This window comes from Carcharhinus amblyrhynchos, chromosome 7, assembly GCF_965287045.1.
Source record: "Carcharhinus amblyrhynchos chromosome 7, sCarAmb.v2.hapA, whole genome shotgun sequence".
In the NCBI taxonomy this organism is placed as follows: Eukaryota; Metazoa; Chordata; class Chondrichthyes; order Carcharhiniformes; family Carcharhinidae; genus Carcharhinus; species Carcharhinus amblyrhynchos.
In genome coordinates this window covers 9,493,156-9,506,869 of record NC_137330.1, presented here as the reverse complement: position 1 = coordinate 9,506,869, position 13,714 = coordinate 9,493,156, and the positions used below count along the sequence as shown (strand labels likewise).

The window sequence follows — 13,714 nt, the reverse complement described above, 5'->3', positions numbered from 1 at the left end:
GGGATTTTCACAGTTACTTCATTGCAGTGTTAATGTAAGGTGACTTGTGACACTAATAAACAAACTAAAGAACATGGGCTGAAGACAATACAGCCACTGACTGCAGACGAACCTGATTTGGTAATAAACAGGCAGGCTCCATTTATTGTTGAAACTCTTGTACGCTGAGTGCGATCTCAGTCTCTTTACACTTGCTTGAGATGCACACTGCAACTCAAATCTCCGAATAAATTCCATAGTAATTGTGTATTTCTGCAATATCCAATATGGAGAATGGTTAGGGGGAAAAAAAAGTCCCGGGGAATAATTGCGTTTATCAAAATATAAAATTGATCGCACAGTTAGTTACCTCATGGAACATATCTGGATTTCCTGGGTTAAATAATGACGGCACCTTTTCCTCTAAACCTCGTACCATTTCAGGCCAGACGGAATTCACTGTAAAATCATAGCCTGGAATGACTTCTGTCTTATCGCTGGAACAGAGAGCATACACAAGGGTCAGGCAACAGTAAATGCAGTGATTTATGATAACAGGCATGCAGACAATGGTTCAATATGTGCAACTGGTGTCATTTCTAAGTACACCAATTTTTAATTACACCAGCTTCATTTGCACACTGCAGTTTTGCTTTGCCCTTGTGTCCGATTAAAGTGCCAGTATTTTTGGTCAGATATCTGTTGCGAATGCACCCCTAATTTATTCCAAACATACAGTTATTTTTACAAGGTAAAAGTACAAGTACATCTGGTTACTTGGACATTGCCTGTCATAGAGATAGTGAACATAAGAGCAAAAGTGTTGTGAAGATAGTGTCTGTAAAATTATTTAAAAATTGTGAAATGTTAAGAGTGATAAAATTTCATGGTTCTGTTAAAACAAATGCTGTTTTTAAAAGAGATACAGATACAAATTGCAAGTACACAGAGAGTACGGAGTAAAACATTGTTTTGAGAGGCCAGGCAATAGTACTGCTTAGACAATAGGTTGGTTAAAATTCAAAAACAATCAATTTAAACTAGGCATTCAAATAATAGCACCCTATCAGATTTGAATTTAATGTTTTGGTAACCTGTAAACCACTCTTAATGTAGGGATTTTGGTATGTCATCAGCAATATTATAGCCAGCTCCCAAGAGCCAGACAGCAACTGCCTCTGCCAGAGCTCTCAGTTTGAGGGAGAGAGAGGCACAGCCAACAAGTGTCTTTGCCAGCATAACAGCCACATGTACGTCTTAAAAGAAAGCCTCATCTCGATAGCGAAGATAGAAGAAATCAGCAAAGATTCTGGAAGACAACAAACCTGGTTGAAATTTTGAGTGACTAGAAATTCTATTCTTTTGTTAATCAGTGCAAATTGTATTTATCTAAACAGCAATCCATTAGAATCACATTTTATTGGGTTTGTTAATAGTTTAGTTAACTGTTAGTTATATAAATAGTGTCACTTGTCGCTTTTACAGACAATGTCTCAGGTGGTTATTTTGGTTTAATCAAAATAATTATTTTGGTTGAAGCACAGATATTACTCCTTCTCACACACTGTTTAATGATTAAGGAAGGAAGGTACTTCCTTTTGCGTGGTTGAGTGCTAGTTCTCAGAGATCAAACCTCCCCCTTCATAACAAAGACCATAAGAAAAAGTGCAGGCTGGAGTCTCATGTTGCAGTTGTACAAAGCGTTGGTTAGGCCGCATTTGGAGTACTGCGTCCAGTTCTGGTCGCCTTACTACTGGAAGGACATGGAAACTCTGGAGAGAGTACAGAGGAGGTTTACCAGGATGTTGCCTGGTATGGAAGGACTGGGGTATGAGGAAAGATTGAAGAAATTGGGGCTCTTTTCCCTTGAAAGACGCCGACTGAGGGGGGATCTAATAGAGGTATATAAGATTATGAAGGGTATAGATAGAGTAAACAGAGGTAAGCTATTTCCTATAATAGAGACACGTAGGACAAGGGGCCATGGACTTAAGGTGAGGGGGGAGAGGTACAACACAGATATTAGAGGGAGGTTTTTCACACAGAGGGTTGTGGGGGTATGGAATGCTCTGCCAAGTAAGGTGGTGGAGGCAAACATGCTAGAGTCCTTTAAGAGTAACTTAGACAGGCACATGACTGAGTTGGAGATGGGTGGATATAGGAGAACCTTTTAAATAAGGGTCATTAGCATTGGGGCGTCCCTGGTAATGTAAATGGGTATAGTATGATAATGTTTTTTCTCTTTTCATTCACAGGTTTTAAGTCGGTCCACCTCGTGCCCAACGAGGGGCATACACACCATGGGTCGTACTGGGGCTGCTCTTGGTTGTTCGAGATTGGCCTAGTGCTTCATGTCGTTAGTGTGTGCCTAAACTGGACAAGATACTGGGCAAGACGACAGCTCAGTGACTATCGCTGATTGCTGTGCAGACACATGGATTTGGGCCGGTGTCTGTGGGAGTTTGTGCATTCTCCCCGTGCTTGCGTGGGTTTTCTCCGGGTGCTCCGGTTTCCTCCCACACCCCAAAGATGTGCTGTTAGGCTGATTGGCAGGAATAAATTGTCCCTAAATCAGTTTCCCTCAATCTGGATGGCCATAAAACATTAGACAGGGGTTGTGAGTAGAGAGGTGGACTGGTGGTGTTGAGATGGCGGCGCGGGCTCGTTGGGCCGAAGGGCCTGTTTCCCGGGCTGATTTTGTTCTTTGTTCTTGGAATGGTTCTCAGCCTGCGTGATTAACCCAGTAATAAGGAACAGCCCCAAGACAAATGATCAGCCAGTGGATCCAAATGATTAGCTGCAGAAGGGTATCCCAAATGCAAGGATGAAAATTCGTAACATTCTCAAGGACAATTAAGCATGGGCAACAAATGCTGGCCTTGCCAAAGACAGCCATATCCCATGGAAGAATATTTAAAAAAAACATTAAATTGTTAGATCACTGGAAGTTGTCAAGAAGCTGCCAGTTACACAATCCACAGAATAACACATGATTTAGTGTTTGATATGGTTAGATTTCCAACAGGATAAGATAACAACAGGGTGGCACAGTGGTTAGCACTGCTATCTCACAGCACCAGGGACCAGGGTTCAATTCCTAGCTTGGGTCACTGTTTGTGTGGACTTTGCACATTCTCTCCGTGTCTGTGTGGATTTCCTCCAGGTTCCTCCCAAAGTCCAAAGATGTGCAGTTTAGGTAGGTTGGCTGTGCCTATTAGTGTCGGGGGAACTAGCTAGGTTAAATGCATGGGGTTATGGAGATTGGGGCTGGATGGGATCGTTGTCAGTGCAGACTCAATGGGGCGATTCTATGATTTTCTAACTATAAATTAATGCCAGCTTACATAAACTCAAAGGCAACTCTTTAATATCTATAAACTCATTGCAAACTAAAAATAAATTCAAAGTTCCATTTACTTGATGTAATACAAGATATTTTCTCTGGAAAAATCAGCATCTCTTTCTCTGACAACAGATGTCAGGTTGGAGCCCTGGTCAAGATGAGTGGGAATGGAACTCCAAGTCCCAGTACGACACACAGTCGGTTCTCAGATACGAAGAGTGCAGCTGCCTTCGCTCATCAAAGGATTATAAGATCCCTAAATCCCTTCTGTCGCTCTGTGCTAAATATCTAATAGAATCACACAATGATACAGCCACTGAAAGGGACTTTTCGGCCGAAGATGCCCATGTTAGATCTTTGATGGGACTAGCCAATTAGTCCCAATTCCTTGTTCTCTCCCCATAACCATGTGAAAATGTTTCCCTTCAAGTATTTATTCAGAATAGTATGACTGAATCTGCTTCCACCAACTTTTCAGGCAGCACATAGAAACCCTACAAGAATCATAGAAACCCTACAGTTTGGAAGGAGGCCATTCAGCCCAAGAGTCTGCTTTGATGACAATCCCACCCCGGGCCCAATCCTGACATCTAATCTGTTAATCCCTCTAACCTACACATCCTGGGACATTACGGGCAATTTAGCATGGCCAGTCAACCATTGATCACAACTTGCTGCCTCGTTTTTGTTCTGCTGTCACCTCTGATTGTTTTGCAAATCATTTTAAACCCATGTCCTGTGGTAGACTCTTCTGCCAAACTTCACCAAAACTATTAATAATTTTGTATGCATCTATCTAATCTTCTGTGTTTGATGGAGAACAACACTAGGTTCTCGTCTCCACATATGTCTTTTTCATCCTACTATTCCAGCCAGTCTTTTCTGCAGCCTCTGAAAAGCTTTGATTGACACCCGTGTTATTTGCCACTTGTCTGCCCAAGTCTGAATGTTGTCCAGGTCTTGCTATGTGTAGCGACAGACATTTCCTTATTTGAAGGGATGCGAAAGGAAATTAAACACTGTGCGGTCACCAGCGAATATTCCCTCTTCTGACCTTATGATGGAGGGAAGGTAGTAATGAAGCAGCTGAAGATCGTTGGGTCTTGGTCACTACCGTGAGGAACTATTGCAATGATGGCCTGGGATGATTAATCTCTAATCACCATAGCCATCTTCCTACATACCAAGTATGATTCAGCCAGTGGAGCTGTATGTGATTCTCCATTTGACTCCAATTTTACACAGGCTCCATGGTGCCACATTCAGTTAAATACTACCTTAATGCCAAGTGTAACCAGTCCTTTCACCTCTGGAATTCATCTCTTTTATCCATATTTGTAACAAGACTGCAATGTGGTCTGGAATTGAGCGTTCTGATGGAATTCAAACTAAGTATTGTTGACTAAGTTATTGCCGAGTATACATCACTTTATGGCACTGTTGATGGTATTTTCTAGCACATGAATAGAAGTAGAATCATAGAATTCCAACAGTGCAGAAGGAGGCCATTTGGACCATCAAGTCTGTACCATAATCCTGTCCAGCCCTATTCCCATAACCTCACATACTTACCCTGTTACTCCTGCTAACACAAGGGTCAATTTAGCATGGCCAATCAACCTAACCCACACATCTTTGGAGTGTGGGAGGAAACCAGAGCACCTGGAAAGAACCCACGCAGACACAGGGAGAACATGCAAACTCCACACAGTGGCCCGAGGCCAGAATTGAACCCGAGTCTCTGGCGCTGTGAGGCAGCAGTGCTAACCACTGTGCCACCGAGCCATGGGTGGATGGGGCAGTAATTGATCGAATTGGATTTGTCCTCCTTTTTGTGGGCAGTATATACCTGGGAATTTCACTTTCTTTCAGGCGGACATCAGCGTTGTAGCTGTACTGGAACAGCTTGACTTTGGTTGCAAATGCTTCAGCCTTGGCTCTTGCCAGGTTCTCTATGTCATCCTGAACTTCCTGTCTTCATCCTAGTGAACCTTTGCCTTTCAACCTGCTAGAGTTTGTAAAGGAATTTTCTCCCCTCTATTTTGCTTATAATTAATTAATCCATATGAAGCATGTCATCCAACTGTTTAGTTTATGCTTGATAATTCTCAGTCTATGTGGATCTCCCAGGGAGTTAACAATTAGTTTGTAGTCCATCAAGAAAGTTATTTTCAGAACATTGAACAGATGAAAGATTATTTTAGTTGCATGCAACTCACCCGATTACTGCTCCCCCAGTCACCACTTGGAGAAGCCGGCAATGGTTAGGAATGAAGTCTAGCAGTTTTCCATACATTTCACGAAGACCACTTGTCCCAGACTGAACATACTGTTCGCTGATGACCTGGAAGGAAAAATATCCTTTTAAACTGACGATAAGAAAAATTTGCAAATAAGCTGCTGAATACAACCCATTCCAACTCAGTTTTTAGACTGCTAACTTTTCACAGAAGAAACTGAACTTGTAAGGTTTATAAAAGCAAATTGCTGTGGATGCTGGAATCTGAAACCGAGAGAAACTGCTGGAAAATCTCAGCAGGCCTGGCAGCATCGGTAAGGGGAGAAAAGAGCTGACGTTTCAAGTCCAGATGGCCCTTTATCAAAACTTAGGCAAAAGGTCATTTGGACACGAAACGTCAGCTCTTTTCTCCTCTTGCAGATGCCGGACCTGCTGAGAGTTTCCAGCATTTTCTCTTTTGGTTGTAGGGTTTATAAGTGGATCAGGGTAAATGAAGGAAAATTGCAGGTGCCAGACATTCCTTCCTTTTCGCTTTTTGATAGCCACTCACCAAAACATTAGGTCACAGAATGGGCTCCCCAATTAAGGAAGGGGGTGAGGGGGGAATGCTGGTTTCAAAGCCTGACCTAGAGGTGACGTGTACCAGCTGCTCCTTTCATAGTCATGAAACACTCTGTCCTGAAGGAGAAAGGGTTAACAGGATTAAATTTCCTCACATCTGGTGATTGGGTGGAGGCGCTAAGGATCCAGTGAAGGAACTAATCTGCTACATTTTAAACAGGCAGACATTTCAGTACACATTATCTGGACATGAAACTCTTGGTGCATACTTAAACAAAAGCACAAGAAACTGACAAAAGGGTCACATTGCAAAGTACATGGTGACTTGAAAGTCACAAAGCGCTGAATCAGACTGCCTACTAAGTGTAAATTCCAAAATATGGGCAGTACCTAATTTTAATTTTTTGAGTTACTTGCTGTAACGTAATAACAAAAATAAATGTATTATAGCTCAGCGGTTTGCCTTGCTTGATCGACATAGACTACTTCCTCTGCATTCTGTGCTATAGCACAGGAGGAAACCTCTCACTGCAGACTCCTGCATTTTATTACAGGCTCACGGAATGAGGCAGCACGGTGACACAATGGTCAGCACTGCTGCCTCACAGCGCCAAAGACTCAGGTTCAATTCTGGCCTCAGGTCACTGTCTGTGTGGAGTTTGCACATTCCCCCCATGCCTGAGTGGGTTTCCCCCAGGTGCTCCGGTTTCCTCCCACACGCCAAAGATGTGCAGGTTATGTTGGTTGACCACGCTAAACTGTCACTTAGTGTTAGGGGGATTAGCAGGTTAAATAAGTGGGGCCCGACTGGGATTATGCTCAGTGCAGACTCGATGAGCTGAATGGCCTTCTTCTGTATTGTAGGGATTCTATGATGATAAGGCACAGAATGAGGCCATTTGGCCTATCATACTTCCTTTCCTTTCGGCTCGAGCAGGTTTAAGGGGCCAGATGGCTGACTCCTGCTTCTAGTTCTTATGTTCTTTGAAAGAGCTATCAAATTAGCTCCCTCAGCCCTTCAATTAGTTTTCCTTTTCAAGTCTTTATCCAATTCTCCCTATTAAATCTGCTTCCACTACTCTCAGGTAGTACAAGATCACAACCTGCCTTTCCTCACATCGCCTCTGGTTCTTTTACTGATTTATTTAAATGTGACCTTTGGTCACTGCCTTTTCTGCCACTAACTATATTTACTTAATCAAGATTTTGAACACCATTGTAAGTTTCTCAGGTCTCAGGAGAAAACCAGTTTCTCTAGGGAACTACCCTGCTGCCATGATAGGCTGTGTAAAAAGTCTGACAACACCAGGTTTAAGTCCAACCTTAAGTTGGACTTAAACCTGGTGTTGTCAGACTTTTTACTGTTTACCCCAGTCCAACTCCGGCACATCCACATCATGATAGGCTGTGCCAGGTTGCTGCAAGGGGGAAAGGGACAGTGGTGATCTTCTGGTTGACACAGGCCTTGCTCCATGCCTCACCCTCCTGCCAACTCAGAGGGTAACAATTTCACTCTGAAGCTCGCTGCTACCACTTACTTTCCTTGTGTGTGCAGAAGGGGATGTTGCCATCAGTGTGCACTAGATGTGACCCTTTGCAGTGTAATTATATACAAAGCAGGAGAAGGGCAGCTTGGCAGCCCCACTGAAAGTCTACAGCAGTCGGAGGAGGAGGAGGAGCTGGAAGCCAGTTAGAACGTGACCAGTGAAGCAGCTTGAGCTGCAAATGTGGACTGCAGCCAGGTCAGGGTGGCACAAGGCCTGACCTGCAGCCAGCCTCATTACTGGCAGAGATTTTCTGGGCTGAGACTCTCTCCTTCTGGTTTTAGACGGGTTGCAAGAGGCTGCAGCCGAGGGGAGGCAGTGGTCGGAAGAATATTAAAGTGGAAACTCCATGATTCACACGTCAAGGTTCTACGAAAAGACTGAAATTTCTCATCCTTGGTATTCTCTAACTCTGTTACTATCTTCTCCACTGCTTACTACACTTCTGAGCTTTGCATCATTCGCAAACTTTGATATTATATCCTGTATAACCAAGTCCAGGTCATTAATGTGTATCAAGAAAGGCAGCTGGTCTCAACACCAATCTCTCAGGGACACCACTGCAAAATTCCTTCGAGTCTACTAAAAAATTGTTTGTCACTACTTGGGGTGGCACAGCCGTTAGAATTGTTGCCTCACAGCCCCAGCGACCCTGGTTTGATTTCCGGTGTGGGTTTCCTCCGGGTGCTCTGGTTTCCTCCCACAGTCCAAAGATGTGCAGGTCAGGCTGACTGGCCATGATAAATTGTCCCTTAGTGTTAGGAGATTTACAAGGTAAATATATGGGGATAGAGCCAGTGCTGGCTTGATGGGTCAAATGGCCTCTTCAGGGATTCTAAGATTCTAAAACATACTTTTCCTTTCTGCCAATTATATATCCAGTCACTGCCCTTTTAACCTCATGGACTTCAATTTTGCTAAGAAGGCTGTTATGTATTAACTGGTAAAACAAATTTTTGATCAACTCCATAATCACCCACCTCTTCTATGGGAAAAAAAAATGATGGGAATACAAACTGCTTTTAAAAAGCCTTCCCCTCTCATGGAAGAACGTAATCCTGAAAGGTCAGATTTTGCCAGTTAAGTGAAATATTGTAACCCAACTAAATCTACTTCTGGTTTTTGCTTTTTCTGCCTAATTTGTTAATGTCATTTGTAGCCATAAGCATCAATTACACAGTCTGTCAGCTTGCCATATGCCGTACTGATCAGCAGGATACAGTGGTGAGCTGGTTCTACTTCTAGTTCGCACTCTATGACGGCCCATATGTTTTGGGTGGGTTGGGGACGACATGTTTTGTGTAGGGATGATTTATCTGAACAACTTCTTGTCAAGCACCTGGATTCCACTAACTGATCATATGACCAAGTTGCCTGGGAGTGAAACAACATATACAAAGTGAACAGGAGCGAGTAGATTTTGGCTGTGGCTCTCGAGTGCCAGTACTGTTGGAGTTCTGTGCTGCTCAATATTCTGCCCATCAGATGAAATATTAAACTGGGAAAAGTCCCTGGAGTGGAAATTTGACCCACAACCTTCTGACTCAGAGGTGAGTGTGCTACTCACTGGGTCACATTGGCTTGCTTGGAGCATTAAGTAAAAGCTAGTCACCATTGATCAAGAAATGTAATAATTTTACATAGAGATCAATAATATGTCCTCTTAGGTGGGCATGAAAGATGCATCAGCCTCACCATCTCATCTCCAATCCCCTTCTCTCCTTGTCATTATGCCACCCACTTCCCATGATCTTGCCTTACTCCTCCTAACCACCACACTCCAACTCCCTTCACGTCACCTCACAATCCAATTTTCTTCCTTCACCACCTCACGCCCTGAATCTCCTCCCTCCTCCCCTCACCATCTCACTACCCAATCCTCTGCCCGCCGAATAGCTTCACTCCAATCCTCCCTTCTCTCTATCTCACTCCCCTCCTCACTGTGTCACCTAAGAATCAGAGATGGTCCTCCCTTCTCAACAGCTCATTTCCTGTGATATTCAGCCCTTCACTCCAAGTTGCTCTTCCTTCCTCATCCTGAGGTGCTGTTTCCTCCTCACCAGTTCACTCCGAGGCAATCTTGCATTTCATCATGTAGAGGCACTGTATTCCAGTCACCGCCTCATTATCTGAGGCGATCTCCTTTCAATGCATTCTCACTCTGTGCTCTTCGTTCCCACAGCCTCGCTCCTTGACACATCTCTACTCTCCTCACCACAGCAGACAAACGTTGATTACCCTCAGTGAATCTCATGGGTTGCTCCTCGACTCTGCACTTCACTCCAACAGCAAATGCAAGATACGAAAGAAGTCAGATTTATAGTAAAACGTGAAATTCTCTTGCAGTTACCTGGAGTAACACGCCGTTTACTCACCTCTTCTACGTAGGGTTTCACGAGCACCTGGCCAATCAGTGCTTCGGCATCCCTGGTTTTGTCTATGGTCGCATAGGTCCGTAAACAAGGGCGTACGATCTCAACATTGGCGGTCTGCAGGCCTTCCAATAGCAGCCCTTCCAGTGACTGCTGAAGCATAGCTGTAATTCCAGCTATTCGCTGTAAACAGAGTTCAGTATACATGATACAGTGGCATATACAAATATAAAATTAACTGGTGGGAGAGATGTGAAAACATTTGACACCGGGAGTAAATAGTTAAATTTAGAGAAGTACAGGGTTTCTGCTGGGACAGTTACTTTTTACCACAAGTTAACAGAGTGTTCCTCACCCTATTAACTCCATAAACCTTGAGCTAGCCCCCATTTAGAGTAATGTGTTTAGTTCTCACATACCAGGAAGGATGGATTGACCCTGGACTGAGTGCAGTACCAATTCACCAGAATGTTCCCCGGCTAAAAAGTTTAAATTGGGACCACAGGTTGCATATACAGGCTTACTCACTTGAGCGTAAGAGAGATAAAGAGCAAAGAACAAAGAACAACCCAGCACGGGAAACAGGCCCTTCGGCCCAACGAGCCCGTGCAGCCGCATCACCCTACACCTATTCTACCCTGCATGTCTACGAATGGATGTTGAGGTATTTTCATTTAACCACGTTATTTGATAAGGTAGAAAGAGAAAAACTATTTCCTCTGACGGGGGAGCCTAGAGCAATGTTTTAAAGTTTAAAGTTTATTTATTAGTCTGACAAATAGGCTTACATTAAGACTGCAACGAAGTTACTGTGAAAATCCCCTAGTCGCCACACTCCGGCACCTTTTCGGGTACAGTGAGGGAGAATTTAGCTTGGCCAATGCACCTAACCAGTACATCTTTCGGACTGTGGGAGGAAACCGGAGCACCAAGAGGAAATCCATGCAGACACTGGTGAATGTGCAGACTCCGCACAGACAGTGATCCAAAGCCAGAATCAAACCTGGGTCCCTGGCGCTGTGAGGCAGCAGTGCTAACCACTGAGCCACCATGAAGGGGGGAGAAGCTTAAAAGTGGATCATTCAGGAGCGTTGTCAAGTAGCGGTTCATCACACAAAGCGTTTGTAGAAACCTGAAACTCTTTCACAAAACACAAATTGAGGTTTGGGGTGGGGAGGGCGTCAACTGAAAATTTCAAGACTTTTAAGGGCTACAGAACCAAGGCAGATAAATTGAGTTAAGATGCTGACCAGTCACCACCTAATAAACAGCAGAACAGGGTTGAGCGGTTGAATGACCTCCCCCTGATCTAAATTCTCCCAATTTATTTCAAAGAACTGCTCTTGCATATACATCTCTTTTCCACATATACCAGAGAGCTGGGAGAAGGTGGCAGCTCCATCAGAAACAATGCATACCAGAAGCAGACAAGAAACAAATCCCACAAGACTTCTGGAACTGAGAATGACCAAGATCCTGCACAACAAAGTGTGCGATGAAAGTGATCCAGGTTCCTAGGTTTCAGAGTAATCGGGAAATTCTGGGACAATTAGTAAGAGCTAGAAATTCTCAACAAAGCACTTGTGAGGTTTCTTTATTACTCCAAGTGAAAGTGGAGCCTGGTTGTGGCTGATGATGGAGATTAACCTGTACATAAGGTATGTTACCGCAACCCCATTAACTATTGTCAGAATGAGATACGTTCCCATCACCTAAAGCTTTGAGAGAATTCTTCCAGGTTTCAGCCCCAGAATTAACCTTAATTTTTCAGCTGGCTTTTCACCTCCCTGGAAATCACATGGCTTCAGATAGAGTGAGCAGTGTCTGCATTGTGATGCACATCGCAGTTTGTCACAGTGGCACTATTGCCTCACAGCGCCTTGAGTCTGAGTTCGATTCCTGGTTTAGGCCACTGTCTATAAGGGAGTTTGCATTCCTCCAGGTGCTCCAGTTTCCTCCTATTGACTTCAGGAAGTGGAGTGGAGGACATGCCTTGTTTACATCAACGGGGATGAAGTGGAAATGGTCGAGACCTTCAGGTTTCTAGGTGTCCAAATCACCAACAACCTATCCTGGTCTCTTCATGCCAACTCTATAGTTAAGAAAACCCACCAAAACCTCAACTTTCTCAGGAGGCTAAGGAAATTTGGCATGTCTGCAACACCTCTCACCAACTCTTACAAATGCACCATAGAAAACATCATTTCTGGATGTATCACAGCTTGTTATGGCTCCTCCTCTGTCCAAAACTGCACCAAACTGCAAAAAGTCGTGAATGAAGCCCAGTCCATCATGAAAACCAGTCTCCTATCCAATGACTTTGTCTGCACTTCCTGCTGACTCAGAAAAACAGCCAGCATAATCAAGAACCCCACACACCCCATATTCTCTTCCACCTTCTCCTGTTGAGGAAATGATACAAAACTCTACGGTCACGTACCAAGACTCAAGAACAGCTTCTTCCCAGCTGCCAGACTTCTGAATGTAACCTACCTCACTAAATTGATCTTTCCCACACCCTATGACTATAACACTACATTCTGCATGTTCTCTTTCCCTTCTCCAAGTACTATATGCTTTGCCTGTATAATGCAAGAAACAATACTTTTTCACTGTAGTCTAATACACGTGACAATAATAAATTAAATCAAATCACAGTCCGAAAGACGTGTTGGTTAGGTGCACGGCTGTGCTAAATTTTCCTTCCGTGTACCTGAAGAGGCGTCAGTGCGTGGCAACTAGGGGATTTTCACAGTAATTTCATTGCAGTGTTAATGTAAGCCTATTGTGACACTATTAAATAAACTTAGCTTGAACTTAGTTGCATTGGTACTGGCTGGACAGACCACAGGGTCTTTTCCTGTTTGTTATTGCTCATTTATCACCTCTTATTCAATCTATTACCACAACAAAGGCTTTGGTGGCATATTTTAAATTTTTGCAAGGATGACCACAGGCTGCTTACGGTTTTAGATGGGATGTTGACTTAGGCATTCAGTCATAATCCCACAGATGGTAGCTTCGCACCATTGGCTCCTCAGCTAATACATACACCAAATGTCTGAACCTGCGGTTCCTCATACTAAACAGGATTACTATTGCAACGACACTTTGTAATCATCAGTAGGGTAAAACTATGGTCAGTTTTTCTGCTTTTATGATTAAAAATTAAAGTTTATTTATTAGTCATAAGTAAGCCTTTCATTACACCGCAATGAAATTACTGTGAAATTCCCCTAGTTGCTACACTCCAGCACCTGTTCGGGTAAATGCACCTAACCTAATTAAGTCTACGGTGTACCCACTTCCTGGTGCAGAATTAGAACTACAGCAAACCCATTAGCAAATTGCACACTTACAGGTCTCACTTTGTCCAAAAGGGGCATTCCCTTGCTCTGCACAGCGTGAAAGTGTAATTGGTTAAATTCAGTCCCAATCCTTTCCAGCATCTGCCCGGCCAAGGGAGGTCTGCCGAGAATAAATGCAAGGGTTAAAAAGAAAACTAAAGAAAGGTGTTGATTCAGGGCATTAAAATGTCAATGACAACCGCAAAGATGTCAAGGACCACTTTACACCGTCTGTAAAGAAAATTCCTTAACATCACGAAAGCAGTCAAATCTGGATCCCTGATATGAACTACACTGTCAGTCCTCACAAGATTTAGCTGTTTGTATAA

The 13,714-nt window shown here is 43.5% G+C and overlaps 1 protein-coding gene across 1 annotated transcript in view; it reads right to left on the bottom strand.

The window, feature by feature from the left end:
• cog2 (component of oligomeric golgi complex 2) overlaps window positions 1–13,714 on the bottom strand; it is a 69,577-nt gene that overhangs the window by 29,884 nt on the left and 25,979 nt on the right. Inside the window, exons 6-10 of the mRNA XM_080191923.1 lie at window positions 13,398–13,506; window positions 10,042–10,221; window positions 5,542–5,666; window positions 350–476; window positions 113–252 (exon numbers count right to left, since the gene is read on the bottom strand). Of these exons, the coding sequence (XP_080048049.1) occupies window positions 113–252; window positions 350–476; window positions 5,542–5,666; window positions 10,042–10,221; window positions 13,398–13,506 (681 nt within the window). The remainder of the gene's footprint in view (window positions 1–112; window positions 253–349; window positions 477–5,541; window positions 5,667–10,041; window positions 10,222–13,397; window positions 13,507–13,714) is intronic.